The sequence below is a fragment of the Pseudonaja textilis genome, chromosome 9 (genome assembly GCF_049901715.1).
Source record: "Pseudonaja textilis isolate UNSWEBS1 chromosome 9, rPseTex1.2, whole genome shotgun sequence".
NCBI lineage: Eukaryota > Metazoa > Chordata > Lepidosauria > Squamata > Elapidae > Pseudonaja > Pseudonaja textilis.
In genome coordinates this window covers 14,522,979-14,542,509 of record NC_141998.1, presented here as the reverse complement: position 1 = coordinate 14,542,509, position 19,531 = coordinate 14,522,979, and the positions used below count along the sequence as shown (strand labels likewise).

Genomic DNA, 19,531 nt, shown 5'->3' with positions numbered 1-19,531 from the left:
GGAACATGCTCCATGTGCAGGCCAAGGGCAAGACCCACAAGGGGTCTGTGAGGACCAGGAGCAACCTGCTCTCCAACCGTTGGTGAGCCGATGGTGTCTGGCAGCAGCCGCTCCATACTCTCCTTACCTTGTGTTTGCCTGCGGTGGCGGCAGTAGCCAGAATCAGAGGTGCAGGGGAGAGGCACGCAGTCCGGCTTGCTGACTGCGCCTGGCAGCTCTGCGCACGCACACACACGCACACTGGGAACAGGCTCCCCTTGTTCCTCAGCCTCGCTGCTGCCAGACTCTGGAGGCTTTGGAGCCAGCACACAACTCCCAGATGGCCCTGGTCCCGTCTCTGCATCAGATGCAGGACCCTCGTCCGAGTCCTCCCCAGACTCCCGGACTGGCTCATGTTTTCCCCACTTACAGGCTGCCAGCGAACCACAACAGAAGCATCACATCAAGACATACGTTTGTTTGCCTATTGCTTAATGAAGAAAAAAAGGGTCTGGCTTGGGCCTAGTGCGCCCGATGATTATCAGGAAATCACAAGCAGGAAATTGTTCACTTCCTTCCTTCCAGGGTGCTCACGTGACAATAAATGCTCGGGCTGATGAAGATGTAGAGCCAGAGACCATTATGGAGAAGGTGGCCAAAGCTTCGGGGGCAAACTATAACTTCTATAAAGAAGGGAGCAAGTTCCAGGATGCAGGACCACAAGCTCCTGTGGTAAGATCTAAGCTTGGGCTGGGCAAGATGACCCCTGTTTTTACCTTCTTTGAAATTCATTAGACTTCTTCCCCATCCAACTTCAGTTTTTGTAGACCAGCTGTGTACAGCCTTGTCTTGATAGCTCATCAAAAGCTTTTGTGGGCCACCTCATAAGTGAGAGAATAGCACCTCAGGGTCTCCAGACTCCGTGGTACATGTGATGCAGAGGATCACAGGCCATGGCAAGGATGAAATACCGTAAAAACTTTAATGTTATAACCTGGTTGAAGTTCTAGGATAAGGATCTTCAAACTTGGCAAGTTTAAGACTTGTGGACTTCAACTCCCAAAATTCCTGAGCTAACATGACTGGAGAAGGAATTCTGGGAGTTGAAGTCCAAAAGTCTTAAAGCTGTCAAGTTTGAAGACCCCTGGCGTAGGAGATTATCCAATCTGAAATCTTAAAGAGGTTTGTGGAAATGACATCTTGCGGGATTGTGAGCTGGAACACCTGCAATCTTCCGGTTTCAGGATTCTGATCATTAAAAAAATACGTCTTATTTTCTTTGGCTGCCTGCATCAGGGCCATCTACAGTAATTTTGTGGATACAAGTGGTTCCTCCAATACTGGTTGGAGTTGTTTTAGATTATTTTAACCAATAAATGATGCGCTGAAGCGCACCAGCTTCTAACGTTATCTTTCTTTTCATGGTGCCCCTGAGATGCTCAAGGTCCCCATTGGCATTTTAAGAAAATGAAAATGGGGGCGGCAGCCTGATAATGGGGAAAAAGAGGAAGACTGTATACTTGATTACATTGTTTCCTGGTAAAAAGATAATTTTAAAAATTGCCATGCCTGACAATGGCTAACATTTTGGGAATAATCACCAACACAGCTACCTCCAGTGACAGCCACTTTCTGAGTCCACACTCAGGTTGAATTTATCAACCCCCGAAATTACAGGGTATGATATTGAATTTAAGCCAGAAGCATTTTTGTTGGGGATGATTAAAGGAAACAGAAAGAAACATATCCAATACATCGTATAACATATATTAACAGCGGCAAGAATCGCTTATGCCCAAAGCTGGAAAATAGATGATGTACCTTCAGAAAATATGATAATAAAATACATGATTGTGCCAAGATGGACAGACTGAAGAGAAAACTAAAAGGGAAAGAAGAGTCTGAGTCCTATGAGGTTTGGGAAATGTTATATATATGGTTAGATAAGAGAAACAAAGTTTGATACGGAGAAGAATTGTAAACATTGTATTTAAGAATATAAGTAATGCTTGACACAGAACTGTTAAAATGTAAAATTTTAGATGTATTTTGAAAATTTTTTTTTAAAAAAATGAATTTATCAACCCCAGTGGTTTTCTGCCACTGCATCATAGGTGGTAAAATAGGCTTGCCAAACTTCCATTGAAAGTGCAGTTCAGGTTTTTAATCCACAAGGGGAAGTAAGGTTATGGAAGTGGCTTAATGCTCACTGCCTTTAATGGGTTGAGAAGAAGAAATATGTTGTTAACATTTTAATGAACATTTAATTCAATGTCTGAGGTTCCAAAAAGTGAAGCCTATTAACAGCTTGCTGGCAACCTTAATAATTAAATGCAGTTAGGACATGAATGAATTTAGTCCTGTACATCGAATTAAGCAATGACAAAATGAATTTAAATTTAATATTAACTAAACATTTTTAAATATACTAGTATTTTAGTCTTTAGATCCCGTGCTTCTTGTACTCCTTTATGAAGCTTTGTATTTTATTTCTTTAAATGTTTTAACAAATAAATTATTAATAATTAAGTGCAGTTAAACCCAGGAATTTCTGAAGCAGCATGATTCTTTTTTGCAATAGGGCTCCGTTTACCAGAAAACAAATGCTATGTCTGAAATTAAAAGGGTCGGCAAAGATAACTTTTGGGCCAAAGCAGAGGTATGTATTTCATGTTGCTGCTAAAACATCAGTTGGGGATTTGTGTTAACTGCTGGGAGATTTACAACCTCCTTACATTTATAAGGCAACATTTTAGGTCAGTGAAAACAGCTGGAGGATTTTCCCATTGGATTAAGACAGGATTTTTAAAAGGTGGATTAAGTGGCTGGAGGTGGCATTGTGCACACATTATAGCAGGGATGGGCAGCTTTGACAACTTTACAATCTATGGACTTCAAGTCCCAGAATGCTGGTCTTGAGCAGAAACATATCAAGTCTTAGAGCTCTTTGAAAGGTCTGTTTTAATAAGGGAAGAATGATGATAAATCTGTCTTCCAATCTTCCAACAGATGTATCAAGTTCTCTATTTAATATATGGCATATCATACATGGACTAGCTATATATGATAACATTCCATCTAGATTAAGAAAACACAATTTAAATGTTTAAAAGATCTGTGTTAAATACCAGTGTCTAGGCCATCTAACAATTGAAGCACAGCATGGTTTATATCAGAGGTTTTCAAACTTGGCAACTTTAAGACTTGTGGACTTCAACTCCCAGAATTCCTCAGCTGGCAAATTGTGGAAATGTGAGGTAGTGTGAGGTACAATCCTGTTCAGGATTCCCCATTGCTGGCATGGTAGTCCAAAACCTGGCACCTTTTTTGTGAGCTCTTCCTGTGCCTGGTTCTCTCATATAAGTTCTCATTTTGAAATGTGTTTGTTCTTTCAGAAAGACGAGGAAAATCGCCGGCTAGAAGAGAAGAGGAAAGCGGAGGAAGCGCGTCAACATCTGGAAAAGGAGAGCCGGGATCGGGAATTGAAAGAAGCATCTTTACGGGAGCGGAAATACAAGGAGCGTGCGCAGGAGATCGATGCTCAGAGGTAAGTAAAACTGGTTTTCCTGATGGTCTTACTTTTTAATTTAATATTTAATTTATGTTTCATATTTATCCCAGAGAAGCAGAGTTGCCTTTGGACCTTGGTATACAGGTAGTCCTCGACTTACATCAGTTCATTTTAGTGACCGTTAGAAGTTACAATGGCACTTAAAAAGTGACTTATGCCCACTTTCACAATTATGCCCTTTGAAGCAGCTCCATAATCATGTCAAAATTCAGGTGCCTGACAACTGGTTCATACGTACGACAGTCACAGTGTCCTGGCCTCACATGGCCTCATGTTTTGCAACCTTCTGACAAGCAAAGTCAGTGAGGAAACCAGATTCACTTAACAATCATATTACTAATTTAACAACTGCAGTGTTCCACTTAACAACTGTGGCAGTTCAGGTTGTAAAATGGGGCAAAATTCACTTAGCAGCTGTTTTGCTTAGCAACAGAAATTTTTGGCTCAGTTGTAGTCAGAAGTTACCTGTGCAACAAGGCTGAATTGCTGGGGACGATCACTTGTGACATAAACCTTCAGCATGTCTGCTCTTTTCTCTTTTCTGCTTGCAATTTTTAAGTCTGTATTTGCAGTGTTTTGCAATCACATAATCCAGACCATTGATTTTTTTTTTTAAAAAAGATTGATTTAGACAACAGAATGAATTCCAAGAGCCATCAGCCATGTGTTTGGGGCCCACTTGTGGTCACTGATTGTCAGTCACTGAATTGTTGGGTTGTTGTGAAATTATAATTAAGTCCACAAGTGTGGAACTGCCCCCAGCTGAGTGTGGAATTTGTTAACTTTAGTTAAACTCCTATTTCTGGTTTGTTGAAGATTCTTGAGAATAAAACAGAATAGTTCAGTTGAGTGTTCACTCTTCCTTTTAAGGGTTAACTTCAATAAAAAAAAATATAGAAAGATTTTGACAGTTTATTGTGTATTGGGCTATATCAGAGGTCAAACTTGGCAACTTTAAGACTTGTGGACTTCAACTCCCAGGGCTGAGGAATTCTGGGAGTTGAAGTCCACAAGTCTTAAAGTTGCCACGTTTGAGGCCCCTTGGGCTATATTTATAAATTCTAGGATGCTATATGACAGATAAAGAGCCAATGTGGTATAGTGGTCAAGGCATCAGACTAGAAACCAGGAGACTATGCATCCTAGTCTGCTTTTGGCACAAAGCCAGCTGGTTGACCTTGAGCCAATCACTTCTCTCAGCCCTGAAAAGCAGGCAATGGCAAGCCAGTTCTGAGAAACCTTGCTAAGGAAACGGCATGCTCTGTTCCCAACAGTTTTGCCAGGAATCAAAAACATGAAGGCTTCCTCTGCCTTAAAAGACTACAGAGATATATAGTTTAATTTTCTTAATTAGAAGAACATTTTGAAATTTTAGCATTTATAGTGAAAATGAAACTATAGAATTGCAGCATATTTCATAGTGGCATCAGCCAAACTTGTCCTTGAGGGCTCTGCTATTCTAGGTGGTACATCTCTTAGAATAGAATTCTATAAATATTCCACAGCAACAGAAAAAAAAACTGTTTGCTTCCAATAAAGTTCTTGCAGTATTATAGTTCTGATATCACAGATTTAGTTCTGTTCCTCCCTTTTTGGTAATGGGGATGGGTACAAACTTCTGTGTATTTTTTTGTTGCAAATAGACTATCAGATTAAATTAGAAGTATGATGAAGGGCACAGTTAAGTTTAGAAATTTAAGATCCGAATGGCATAATTTTTGTTAACCACAGCTCTTGCTTTTTTAAAAAATCTGCAGGAAATTCCAGCAACAACAGGAAGCCAACTCAAGAGAACAAGAAAAACAACAATGGGTGAGGTTGGAAATGGTCACATTTTTCCTCTCTGTTTTTAACAAGAGATTTCTGAAGATAGAATTGCTTTCTTGCTTATGAAGATGACATAAGATAGCAAAGAATTCCTAGGCAAGTTCTGAGATCTTTTAATGCCACTATAAAGACATAAATGCTGTTTCTACTGATAATTGGCACCAAATTTAAAATATAGTACGTAGAAATGGAATTCTGGCCATCAGTTGTTTATTCTTCTTGATCGGTTGAATGACTTGAGTCAGTGGTCCATAGGAAGAGTTGTTCCTTAACATTCTTCAACAAAGTCAAGGTTTCAGTAGATGAGAATATTTGTAGCTCAGAATTGAACTGTGGAATCCTTGATGCTCTTTGAGCTTGGTGGTTTTCTTGCAGACGTATCATTATCCAACTAGGTGACATCATCAGTGCAAGCCAAGCGTCTTTTATTTCCCTCACCTTCATACCCTCATCTGTGGTTGACCTCACCATAAGTGTAAGGGGTCATCTTTTGTTACAGAAGGAGCAAGAAGAAGTTCGCAGCAAGAAAGGTTTCCCACGCAGGAGTGAGTCTGTGGAGAAAGCTCAGGTACACGGGAGAAAATTCCTTGCCAATCCATCCTGATTCTTCACAGTCTATTAGCATGCAGTGTTATCTGTATCACTTCTGTCTTCTTCATATCATCTCTTGGTGCCTCTGAGACCAAAGCAGGGATAACTGGTGACTTTCTGGGTAACAACTGCAACTCAACAATCTCATTACATTCTCTGTGCATGCAATGCACTGCATGCATCATTATGAGCATTGCATGTTTAATCCGGACACTCTTGTAGCTGGCAAGTATGAACAGTCCAGCCAGAATTTAACCCAGAAGGATCTTCATGTGCCACTTCTTGCCATTGGGAGGCTGGATACTTATATAGATACATAAATCCTTCCATCCTTGTTTCTCTTTTGGTCTTGGTACATCTGAAGGCAAGCTCTACTCATACATAGTTTTCCAATAACTAAGAAAGTGCCAGACTGATCTTCCTGATGATAAGAAAACCTCTCCCTTCTAACGATAATTCTAAATATTGATTGCGATTGTTCAATACATAATTCCTTACCACTGTTTTCAGGGTTCATTTTCTTCTGCTGTCTGCTCAATCTTGCATTTTTTTTACCTTAAGAATTACCTTAAGAATTGGTTGTTCTGTAATATTTTGGGTCATGGTCACAAAAAAGTAATCCTCGTTTCCTGGGCTATATACTCTTGTCATCCCTTTCAATTAAGTTTTTGCCTGCTTCTGAAAACAAAGGCAAGATAATAATTTGTCATTTTTTTTGTGACTGAAGCCTCCTGTGTCCAAGATTTGTTAAAATCATGGCTGCAACTTAGTTACTGTGTTTCTCACTTCTTGCCATTGTAAATAACCCCACAAAAATTAGCAGCCCACATTTTTATTACCTGCTTTTTGTTGAAAAAAATGACCTAGAAATGAACTTGTGATCCCTTTGCCAGCAGTTTTGATTTCTGTGTGCAAGTTGGGAAAGGAACAAGTTCACTTCCTCTACTCCCTGTAGGAAAATCCAGGAAATTGTCAGGAAGTAAGATTATTCTATTCTTTTTGGTGTAGTATGTGGTTAATAGAAAAACATAAAACTTTGTATAATAAAAAAACATATTTCTGATTTAGACATAACAGAACTGTTAAACAGTTGTACAGGTAGTCCTAGAGTTACAGCCACACGAGCCCAAAGGTTATGTCACTGAGTGAAACATTTGTTAAATGAATTTGCCTAATTTTACAACTTTTCTTGCCACAGTTGTTAAGTGAATCATTGAATTTGTTAGGTTAATAACATGGTTGTTAAGTGAATCTGGATTCCCCATTTACTTTGCTTGTTAGATGGTCACAAAAGATAATGATCACATGATTCCAGGACATCACAACGGTCATAAATATGAGTCAGTTGCCAAGAATCCCAAATTTTGATCCTGTGATCAAGGGGATGCTGCAACAGTCATCATTCTGAAAAATGGTCATAAGTCACTTTTTTCAGTGCCGTTGTAACTTTGAATGGCCACTAAATGAACTGTTTTAAGTCAAGGATTACCTGTACAGGTAGTCCTCACTTACCAACCATTTGTTTAGTGACTGCTCAAAGTTAGGATTGCACTGAAACATGACTTATCACTATCCCTTGCATTTTAACAACTATTGCAGTTTCCCCATGATCTCATGATCACAATCTGAGTGTTGGCAACTGGCTCACACTTAAGTGTTACAATATCCTGCAGCCTTGACAAACAAAGTCAATGGGGAAGCCATCAGGAGGTCACAAGTTACAGTCACATAGCATCTACCTTAATGACCACAGCTTATTCACGTAATGACAGTGGCAAAAAGGTTATAAACCAGTTGTGTTCATGTAATGTTTTACTGAATGATTGCCCTGCTTAATAATGAATTTTCTGGTCCTTGTTTGTGGTCATAATTGAGGATTATCTATAGATCTTATCGCTAAATCCTCCCCAATTAGCTGTCTTTTTTTGGCAGACTAATTACCAGGATTCCTGACCATACGTGACAAATACCAGGGATACTGGGAAATTTAACTTATTTCAGCTGCTTTTCAACCACTTCAGTTTCATGGTTGCCGACCAACCAATAGTCTACAGGTGACCGGTTGAAGAAGATTCTGCTAGCATATGACTCTCAAGCTGAATTTCCTTGAGGATTCTTGTCCACCTTGTTCTCTATTCACAATGTCAGAGAATAGATATTTTCCCCAATTGATGGTGGTACTTCCTTGGCTATTTCCTTAATTTTTTATGGAATTTTGATTAGACATCCATTTGCACGTGGGATTCTTGGTAACTTGACTCTGTTCTCCTTCCTGTTCTACTATGGGTCTCCCAGAGGGGCCTGGACAATTCACTAGGGGATTTAATTGAGCAAGATGGTTGCTTTCTTCTTGACTTTGCACTGCTTGAGAATACCTTCTCACTAACTCCATTCTGCATCTCTTGGTTTATGAGGGTCTTCCTCCTTCTGACTATCCATTTGTGACTCCTTGATCCTTCTGAATCTTTTCCATGGTGGAAGATTAGTGTTGTCCACAGGGACTTTCCTTCATCCTTTAACACTGTATCTATCATATGTAGTGAAGGTAATATGCAAAATGATAGTGCATCCTACGAGGAGTTCATGTGGTATCTTCGGGCAAACCTTGACATCCATTCATTCCATTTTTATAATGAACAAGTGATACTTTGACCCAAAGCCTTCATGTCTTTTGCAGTATCTAGAAAGGTATGTATGCATATGCAAGCTTCACCTTGACCGTTGGATGTTTGCTTTGTATCTAGGGAGATTCCCAGTAATCCTGGTCTGGGTTGTTTTTCCTTGAAGATGTTTCACTTCTTATGCAAGAAGCTTCTTCAGTTCAGAATAGGCAAACCTATGGCACACATGCCAGAAGTGGCATGCAGAGCCCTCTCTGTGGGCACGCACACCATCGTCAGTTGCTCTTCTGGTTTCTGGCATGCCGGCCACCTGGTCTTTGCAGGCGCCGGAGCACCAGAAAACGGCCCCAAAACCAGGCCATTTTGGGGCCTCATTCAAGGTGTTTTTCAGGACCATTTCTGGGCCAAGAACAACTTGAAAAATGACCCAAAACAGCCCTGAAAACACCCTGAAAAATGGCCCCAAAAGGGTTTGAAAATGGCCCCAAAATGGCCCAAAGAACAGCCTGAAAATGGGCAAAAAACAGGCATGCATGCGGCACTCCAGCACCCACACACGTGTTCTGGTTTGGGCACTCGGTGCTGAAAAGGTTCTCCATTACTATTATAGACTGTAATCTCCCTCCTGTGTTTGCTGGCAGGTAGATATTTTTCAACTTCCCAGTTTAGGACAGAGATAGAGAGGGACTGGTCTAAAGTCCATCACTTGCTTCTGTGCACAGTTTCAAGGCCATTGAGTCATGGCTGTCTGAAGACATTTCCCCGGTCATGTTGCCAGCAAGGCATCATGGAGCACTGTTACCTTCCCACCAAAGTGGTACCTATTTATCTACTCGCACTTGCATGCTTTTGAAGTGCTAGGTTGGCAGGAGCTGGGTTGAGGACCGGAGCTCACCATCATATGGTGCTCAGGTCTCGAATCTGAGCTGCCGGCTTTCCAACTGATAAGCCCAGCATCAGTTGCTGATCCACTGCACCGCCTGGTGTGTATACATACAACAAATAAAACCTTTTTGATTGACGCCTGCATCCTGAGCTTTTCCTGATGAATGATTTATTGATTATCCTCTCTTAATCATCATTCAGCATGGTCGGTGGCTATGCTAGCTAGGGATTGTGCGATTTGTTGCTATATTGCCCAACACATCTGGCAGCATTGAATTGAGGAAAGGATTTTGATGGTTATTAGTAAGACAGTTTTTTTACATTATATAAGGTATATAGGCAGCCAAAGGCAGCACTTTCCCCCTTGCATGCTAAGGCTGGGCATTGGTGGTATTTGCTGTTCCTTCTTCCTTTCCATGCTTTTGATTTGTATACTTCATCAGGATTCAGTTATCCTTTTGGCTGTTTTTTTAGGAAGCCGCATCACTAATAGCTCAACGCTCAGTGAATCCTCGTGAGATCTTCAAACAGAAGGAGAGGTCCATGTCTACGGAGGCAGCAGCCACCATCAGCTCCCAGCCAGGTATTCCATGGAGCACTGCTGGGCTAGGAGGGAAAGCACACGGCAGGGGGAATTGCTTACTTTCCAACTGAGACCATTTTCTTTAATCTCCACCAAACACATTGTGAAAATTTAAAATCTTGTGTCATAATTGGGGTTTTAGAATTGGATCAGTACAGGCTAATGCAATTCTTATGCATTGGGTGCATGGTTTAATTTGATTACACGTATTCCTTGATTTACAGCAGTTCATTTAGTGACCATTAGAAGTTACAACAGCAATAGTGACATGACCGTTTTTCATACTTGTTGTCAGCCTTCAAGAATCTTTCTTCTGCTTGTCTTTCCAGCTGCCATAGAAAATGGGGGAGGGAAAATTAATTGGGCTTTGTGGTGGGGGGAAGAGTGCCGGAGGTTTGAGGTGGTGAATTGTTTTTACAATGGGAAAACTTTCTTATTTGCTCCTTGCGCAGCTGTAGCTTATCTAAGCAGGCCAAGGCCAACCATCCTGGTGAGCCAGATGTCTGAAACGTCACCTGAAGATGCCCCATATGACATTATACTCATCTCAGATTGGATGGCTAGTTTGAACTATTTTGGGCGGAAACGTTGGCCATAACTTTGTATATGAGATTTTCCCACCTAATGCTTCAGATCTTGAATTCTTTTGATGCTACCACTTTGATTTCCAGTTAAAAGTCCTTTTCTCTATAACAATGGAGTTTAAGGGTTTCTTTCTTGGAATTTGAATGGAGCCTCACCTGACACTTATGACCATTGCAGCATCCCAGTGGTCACTTGATTTACGTTAAGTATGCTTGACAACTGACTCATATTTATGACAGTTGCAGTGTTCAGGAGTCATTTCAGTAGAGAACCCAGATTCATTTAACAACCATGTTACTAACTTAACAACCGCAGTGATTCACTGAACAAATGTGGCAAAAAGAGTCGTAAAATGGGACAAATCACTTAACAAATTTTTCACTTAACAACATAAATTTTCAGCTCAATTGTGGTCGTAAGTTGTGACTCATAACCACAGTTGAGCCCATTGCTCAATTGCTAAGTGAGACAATTAAGTGAGTTTTGCCTCATTTTACGACCTTTCTTGCTACAGTTGTTAAGTGAATCACTGCAGTTGTTTAGTAAGTAATCCAGTTCTTAAGCGAATCTGGATTCCCCATTGACTTTGCCTGACAGAAGGTTGCAAAAGGGGATCACACGGCCCAAGGACACGGCAACCGTCATAGATACGAGTCAGTTGCCAAGGGTCTGAACTTTGATCATGTGACCATGGGGGATGCTGCAACGGTTTAAGTGAAAAACGGGCATAAGTCACTTTTTTTCAGCACTGTTGTTGCTTTGAACAGTCACTAAACTAATGGTTGTGAGCTGTGGACTTCCTCTAGTTCTGTGTACAAGTCACAAACACTTTTATACCTCTGAATAAAAATGGATAGAACTTGGCCGTAACTGAGCAGCTGAGCCAAGGCCGCCTCGTTGCATAAGAGACACGGGCCTGACCCGTTGGTGTTCTGGACTGACTTGGCTCCTTTCCTAGGCAAGTTACGGAGCCCTTTCCTTCAGGAGAGAAACCAGGTGGAGAGTCCTGCATCCCCTCTCCAACCTGCTACGCAAGATGTTCCTTCTCCTCCTGTTGTTGTTCGTTCGTCTGGTCCCGACACACCTCCAGTTTTTCCTGTTCCCGAACTTGGTAAAAGCATTATATGAGAGTGTGTGATTTCTGTTCCTTGATTACATTGCCTTTTTTTATAATAGCAAGACATGTTTGTTTTTTTTAAATAGCCAATGGTAGTTCTGACTGTTCTTCCCTGCATCCCAGTTGGAAGATACACCTGAAGTTTATTTGATTTATTTACTTGTTTTAGAAACTATTAGGCCTCCCAACTCTACAAAGAACTCTTGAGTGGTGTAGAGTAAAAAAAATCAATGATGCAACACAGTTAAAATAATACAACTCGAAGAAACAACCCCATTGCCAAGTGCCAGACAGAAAGGAGCCATTAGAAGGACACCAGTCACGAAGATCCCCCAGCCCTCCTAACCCAAGGCCTGGGGAACAAACCATGTTTCCAGAGCTTGTTTGAACACATTCAGGCTAGGGGGTGAAATACCTTGGGGGGGGGGGGAGTGTTCCAGAGCAGGGGCTCCTGAAAGTACCCTTGAACAACCCATGATTTCCCCAGAGGGTTTAAAATTCTGCCATTTCGTGTCCAGGTTCATGCTTGGAAAGTTTCATCCCCTTCCCCTGAAAGCCTGCGAGAGAAGCAGGTTTTAGAAAAATAGAAGGCTTTTATGTTACTTTTTAACATGCGGCATAGATACAGACCTAGATATAGATATAGATATCAGTTACTTTTTTCTCTGGGTATAGTACAGCTTTCTTCCAACACGGGAAAGCTGAATTTGACTATGAAAGCTGCTCCAGTCCAATGTTTTCCAAGCTATTTGCTTCATTACTGTTATTTTACTGAAGAAGAAGCAGTTTTGCTTGGGACAACTTCAGCTCCACTTGTACTCTTTATGCCGCTTGCGCACATGTGCCGGCATTTCTTTTAATACAAGGATGCACCCAGGTCTTGGGTACATTATCATGGCCAAACTCTCCCCAGTCCTGCTCTCAGAAGGTCTTTACCAAGCCTTTGTTTAACCAAATCTGTGTCTCATTCTCCATTAGCTAGATTTGTTAACGTTGGTACAGACCAGAGCTGTTCTTTTCACCCTTATGTCAAAAGGAACCCTTCCCTAGATTTACTTTTTATTTTGTTGTGGTTAGAAGATGTGAAATGTGCAGCTTCATTCATCCATCTCGGTGCTCTTTTTTTTCTTCAAAAGCTCGAGAAGTCCGTTGTTGCCCCTATAAAATCTCTCTCTGTACAGTTTCTCCATGTATTGTGTAGTGTGTGTGTGTATCCTGTTTCCTCCATGTGGCCATTAGTGCAATCTTTCTTCTTGCTGCATCGGAAAAACTTTTGGGAAGGGGAAACAAATGAGAGCCCATGATTTTGCGTTGTGTGTAAGAAGGTTAATGTTTTGGTACAGTGGTTAAGATGATGCCTCAGAAAACAGAAACTTGAGTTCTAGTCCTGCCTTAGGCATGAAAATTGGCTGAGTGACTTTGGGCCTGTCACTCTCTTTCAGCCCAATTCACTTTATAGGATGGTTATAGGGGAAATGGGAGGAGGAAGGGTGCGTTATAGATAAGCTGGCTGCCTTGGGTTACTTGTAGAAAGAATAAAGGCAGAATAAAAATCAAAGTAAGACATGCTAAGCTTGCTGTATTGAAAGGAGAGTAAGAGAGATATTGAGCAGAGGCATCCTGGGGGGAAAAGCTATTAAATCAAGGAAGAAATAAACCCTGGAACATGAGTCTTGATTTCTCAATATTGAGGATTGAAATTGAAACTGCTTCTTTCAGGTAATTCTGTCAGGGAAGAGAACCACAAGGCAGGAGCTGCAACCTACCAACCAGAGGTAGAACAGGAGGCGGTGTATGAGGAACCTCCAAACCAGCATGTTCTCTATGATGAGCCCCCTGAGGTTAGTCTCTACTAGCAAAAGATCAATACAAATTGGATTATTTTTGACTGCATTAGCAAGATAACATTGTTATGTCCATTTTTAAAATCAAAATATCTGTAAGAAAAAATATTTATATTTGCAATTTCACTAATTTCTCCAGCATGTTCTTGTGTAAATGGGAAAAATCTACATTAATATAAGGACAATATAACTTTTGTAAAAAATATAACTCTCACAGGCCAACTCACCTTACATTCATGCCTTCGCTGTACTGTTTGTTATCTTCCTATGACATAATGAAATATGAGGGTGAAGGTTCGTTCTCCTAACTTGTGGGTTGGTTTCCGAATGTTTTGTTACCAGGCTAGGGAACTTCTTTCAGTAATGAAATGTATGTGCTTATATTCTGTTCAAAACTACTTCTATGGATTTTTGCCTGGAAGAAGATGTCGACCAAAAAAATCCTTCAAAAATCCCTGATCAACTTCTTTTAAATCATTCCTTTCAGAAATGAAGCCATGTTTCTATAAATTACGTTTTTGTAAATTACTCTTATGTTTCTGGTTTCGTACATTTACCTCAGAATGTGCATTTGGGTTTGTTAGTTACAATCTTCTTTGACTTTGCCACCTTCCAAAGATGTGGCTTTCAACTCTCAAAATTCTCAACCTTAGTTATTGCCCCTTGGGAATTCTGGGAGTTGAGGTCCACACATTGGGAGCAGGCCAAGGTTGGGAAAAGACATTTTAATGAATGAATTGTGGTCAAATGATTGTGACCTGTGATTCGATATATCACTCTTTGTCTCATTAACTCTTCTCTGTTTTGGGAACAGACTGAAGATGCTAACTATGATTATAGTGATGCCTACCAAGAAAACCTTAACATGGAAGGAAAAGGAATATGTGCCCGTGCTCTGTATGATTACCAAGCTGGTATGTTTAATATGTTTTGCTTTCATAAGTCCCTCATATTAGGAACAGTTTTTTCCCCTTATGTTTTAAAAAAAACATGATCAGTAATTTGAAAGTCAGAAAACCACATTTTAGATCTTAAAATGCAGTTTGCACAGTATATTTAATGAAATAGAAAGGTGTTGTCTTCTCACTCTTAACAGAAGCAATAACAATTGAACCTCTGCCTGTACAGAATAAGAATGTACTCTGGGGCTGCTTGAATATTTAACGTATATGGGTAGAATTTATGTTTTTAGGCCCAAGCATTGAATGCAATTCACAAAGCCTGGCCAGTTTTTGCTGCTGAGGGGTAATTTTTAACATGCCAGCAGAATGAATGTATTAAATGCAAGGAAAATAGTTCCTTTTTATGTTTTATTCCCTTGAACTTAATCCTACTTTCTTTTTTTCCATGGCTTTGCAGGCTGCTTCTGTTGGTTGAATGTAGCCCCAGCCCTCCATCAAAAGCCTGATGCGATCTTCAGCTCAGAAATAGGTTGCACAGCTCAGATTTAAAGGCTGAAATGATAATACAGGATATTGTGAGCCTCCAGAAAGGAGGACTAATAATCCATAGTGAAAGAATAAGCAGCATTAGAAAAGAAGAAGTTAAATGATTAAATTCTTGAATTTGGTATAAGGCAACCCAGATTACTACAGGTGTTATTTAAATAAAATTGAAACATAAACTGAAATTAGAGAAGAATTTCTTGACCTTGGCACTTCTAAGAACTCTGCAACTTTGAACTGCATTATGGGAATTGGGGTCTACCCATCTTAAAGTTGCCAAGATTGAGAAGCCATGGTTTACAGGTAGTCCTCAATTTATGACTATAGTTGGAACCAGAACTTCCATCACTAAGCGATGCAGTCGTTAAGTCAGTTGCGCCTGATTTTATGAGCTTTTGCCACGGTTGTTAAGCAAATCATGCCATTGTTAAATAAATCCATCTTCTCCCATTTGACTTTGCTCATTGGGAGGTCCCTGGCAAGGTCACAGAGGGCAGCCACGGGACCCCAGGACACTGCAATTGTTATAAATGCATACTAGTTGCCAGGGGCTCAAATTTTGATCACATGACTGCAGGGGAGCTTAGACAGCTGTAAGTAGGGAGCCAGTCATAAGTCACTTTTTTCAGCACTTTCGTAACTTCAGATGATCAGGATCAAAGTCAGTGTGATTCTGATCTTGTAGTCCAGCGGCCCCCAACCTTTGGGCACCAGGGACCAGTTCTGTGGAGATAGGTTCTCCCACGGTCCAGAAGTGCTGTGGTGTTTTGTGCTGCCTGCATCCCATGGATGGGGCTTCCCTTGTTTGCATGCCCCAGTTTTTGCCATATCGTGGACTGTGGGTTGGTGACTCCTGTTGTAATCTACTGGGCCAGTTACTTTGTGTGTGTGTGTATGTATATACATATTTGTTTTCTTAAGTTTTCGCGGGTACTTACATGTATGGTATTCAGCTTTGTTCAGGTATTTTCCCACGTCATTATAGTTGTGCTTTTAAAGTTGTAGCAACGTTTTGGCAGAATCTCATCTGCCATCATCAGGCTTCTGTATTGTGTTCATCAGACGAACAACTTTAAAAGCACAACTATAATGACATGGGAAAATACTCGAACAAAGCTGAATACCATCTATATCTATATATATCTATAAATTCTTCTTTAAAAGTAACATAGAGATTATATTTTGTTTCCCATCTTTTAGCTGATGACACAGAGATCTCTTTCGACCCTGAGAACATTATCACAAACATTGAGATGATTGACGAGGGCTGGTGGCGAGGTTTTGGGCCCGATGGTCACTTTGGGATGTTTCCAGCCAACTACGTGGAACTTGTTCAATAAGGGATGCTCGCCCAGGAGGACGAGTGCAAGTAAATGTCTGAAAGACCAACTTTCCTCAAAACCACTTCTTGGAGATGAAGCTGTGTTATTATTTTTTTTTAAGGGGGGGGGCATTGCTTCGTGTGCCCCCATCGCTGGCAAAATCCTCTATCAGCTTGGTGAAGTGGATCCTTTTTCTGTTTTGTTCATTTTCCTTAACAGGCGTTTTCAGATAGAGAGGGATATCAGTTTGGGGGACACACAATACTTCTATTTGTTCAGAGAGGGAGGAAGATCATGGAGTGGGAAGAGTACCGGACAAAACCACTCTCTTCAGTCACATATGGACCATGGTGCTCTTGAATATCAATCCGAGCTCTTTTGAAGAAAGGGAAGCAATGGTCAGTCCTTTTCAATCTGCCTATTGTAACTTTGCAAGATAGCACGAGAGAACAGAAATCTTAAGAAATGCCTACATTAGTACTACCTTTGATTTAGGTTGCAGCCCACAACCCACTTAATCCAGAGTGCTGCTTTGGGGGAAATGGATTGTTTATAGCTGCTTTTGAAGGACGGCCTGTTTGGAATTGCTCCAAGGGAAAACTGTTTGAAAGAGCAGAATTATCCATGCTTTCTGCAGGCTTCTTTTGTGCAGCTTCATTCCATTTCAGTGGAGCAATTCTTTAGGGAAGACGGTGCCCTCGGACCTCTCCGCCACTTAAACATGCAAGATGATTGGGGTTGGAAGCTCTTGGAGCATTTGTAGAAACTCTTTATCCTTGCAATAAGGCAAAAGGCTGTCTCCATAGGTCTCATGTCAGAAGAGATCCAGATATCAGTTCAATAATCCCCATAGCTAATGAGCCAATTGACCCCAAACCAAGGCTTAGCTCTGAGCCTGTGGTAGGTGCACACAACTTTAAATATTATGCTTGTGTGTTGGTGTGGTGAGGTTGAGAGGACAGAAGTACATTAAATTTGGCTGTGGTAAAATTGGAATTTATTTCTTCCTCTGCCTGTTTTGTGAGTGTTTTTTTTAAAAGCTAGAATATTAAAAAAAAAATCTGGCAGCTGAATACACAAGAATGATACCAGTTCTGAAACTGGATATGAGATATCTTCAGGCCCAGTCTTTCCCACAACGTCTCTATACAGTATAGAGGCATAATGTTTAACCTCCAAAAAGCAATGCTTATGTTTTTTTGGTTCAAGATAGTTTCAACAGGCTTGTCAGATTTTTCATAACTCTACTCAGGCAGAACAAAGAATTTATGAATTGGAAGAGACTATTACATTTAAACCAGGGGTGGGATTCTACCAGTTTGCACCTATTTGCTAGAACCGGTTGTTAACATTCTAAGCAGTTCAGAGAACCGGTTATTAGAAGAAATTACTGGCCTAATCCTGTAAGGAAGGCAGGAAGGAAACATTCTGGTGTTGCTTACAGAAACTGCCTCTCCAGTCTTGGCAGGACTGGACTTCCTGTCAGGAACATCTCTGGAGTTTTTTTCCCCTCCTTTGCTGGTACTTTGCTTGTGTGGAGTGACCATTCAAAGTTACAATGGCACTGAAAAAAGTGACTTATGACCATTTTTCACACTTACGACTGTTGCAGCATCCCCACAGTCATGAGAGGCCAGGCGAGGAGATGCATGCCTCGATGTGAGTGATATTGAGTTGGCCATGCCCAGCCAATAACATGACCACCAAGCCATGTCCACCCAGTCACATGACCACCAAGCCACGTCCACCAACTAAGCAACGCCCACAGAGCAGGTTGTTAAAAAATTTGAATCCCACCCCTGATTTAAACCCATTCCCTGGTCAGTGTAGGAATTTAACTGGTAGTCATTTCACCCCTCTTAAAATCTGAAGTGAGAGTAAGGCCATAACTCCCATTGCTTAATCCTCTTTATACAATACATAGAATCCTTGATTATTGCAACTGCTTTTCACAGCCTCATATTCAAAATTCTCCTTTTTCCAGCCTTTGGCTATGCCTGAAAATTTATGGTGGGGTAGAAAAATTAGTAGATTGTGACAAAATAACAATGAACAGAAATTAAAATGACACAATAAGCCTGTGAATTGGATTTTTATTGTAGTTTTGGAAAACAGTTTACTCGCCATAACTATGAAGTGAGTGGTAGTCTCAATGTTTGCAGATAAATTTGAGGAAGACAGCTCAAAGTGCCAGAAAAAAAGAAATGCAACAAAGTTAGAAAAGTTTTTCTTCTGTGTGGCTCTTGTAAGCAAACAGATATTGACCAGCTCTTATTTTCAACATACCCATGGCCACTGCAGGCAGAAATAAAGCCTAAAATATTGGAATGCATTTACCTTTTAAATGGCAAACTTAGAGAAATCTCAAATTTAAACTACTGTTTTGTAAAATGTATCTTTTGGTACATAATTCATAAATTCAAACTGACATTCTCCTTGTTTTTATCATGCATCTTGTGATGAAGTAAATTGCTCCTTATCAGCAAAATTGTTTGCTGAAGTAGATCTGTAAATCTGGTCTCCTGTATTATAGTTTTATCTTTTTTATATCACTTTGATTTACTAATCACTCTTCAGAAAGATTCAGAATTAAAACAGCAGTCAAAGGGAGCATTGTCTTGAAGGGTAGCAAAGCATCATAATTGGATAAATGGTCGGTGTTTGGGCACTCTGGTGCATAGCACCTCCTTAGATCTTGTTTGAGCATAAGTTTGTCTTCCCTATTATTTTGATGATGGAAATTACAGCTCTATAAGATCTAAAAGACTACAAATTTTCCATTTCTTGATATATTCTAAAAAGCAATGTATGTAATCAGTATGCTCATGGAATGATTTTCTAATGAGTCAATCAGTACCCATTTGACTTTTAGCCTCAATATAAATGATACTGATAGCCAGAGACACCAGTACAGGCAGTCCTCGACTTACGATCACAATTGAGCCCAAAATTTATATTTCTAAGTGAGACAGATGTTAAGTGAATTTTGTCCCATTTTACAGCCTTTCTTGCCATAGTTGTTAAATGAAACACTACAGTTGCTAAGTCAGTAACACGGTTGTTAAGTAAGTCTGGCTTCCCCATTGTCAGAAGGTTGCAAAGGATGATCACATGAGCCTGGGACACGACAATCATCGTAAACATGCCAAGTATCTGAATTT

At 40.4% G+C, this 19,531-nt stretch overlaps 1 protein-coding gene across 2 annotated transcripts in view; it reads left to right on the top strand.

The window, feature by feature from the left end:
* DBNL (drebrin like) overlaps positions 1-18,455 on the top strand; it is a 28,206-nt gene extending 9,751 nt beyond the window's left edge. The window contains exons 5-14 of one of the 2 annotated variants that reach the window (XM_026718008.2): positions 565-711; positions 2,561-2,638; positions 3,375-3,526; positions 5,308-5,362; positions 5,877-5,945; positions 9,949-10,057; positions 11,601-11,753; positions 13,479-13,600; positions 14,418-14,517; positions 16,249-18,455. In XM_026718008.2, coding sequence (XP_026573793.1) covers positions 565-711; positions 2,561-2,638; positions 3,375-3,526; positions 5,308-5,362; positions 5,877-5,945; positions 9,949-10,057; positions 11,601-11,753; positions 13,479-13,600; positions 14,418-14,517; positions 16,249-16,388 — 1,125 coding nt within the window. In that variant the 3' untranslated portion in view covers positions 16,389-18,455. The remainder of the gene's footprint in view (positions 1-564; positions 712-2,560; positions 2,639-3,374; positions 3,527-5,307; positions 5,363-5,876; positions 5,946-9,948; positions 10,058-11,600; positions 11,754-13,478; positions 13,601-14,417; positions 14,518-16,248) is intronic. The other variant, XM_087938978.1, reaches the window with a different exon arrangement.
* Positions 18,456-19,531: the final 1,076 nt, after the last annotated feature.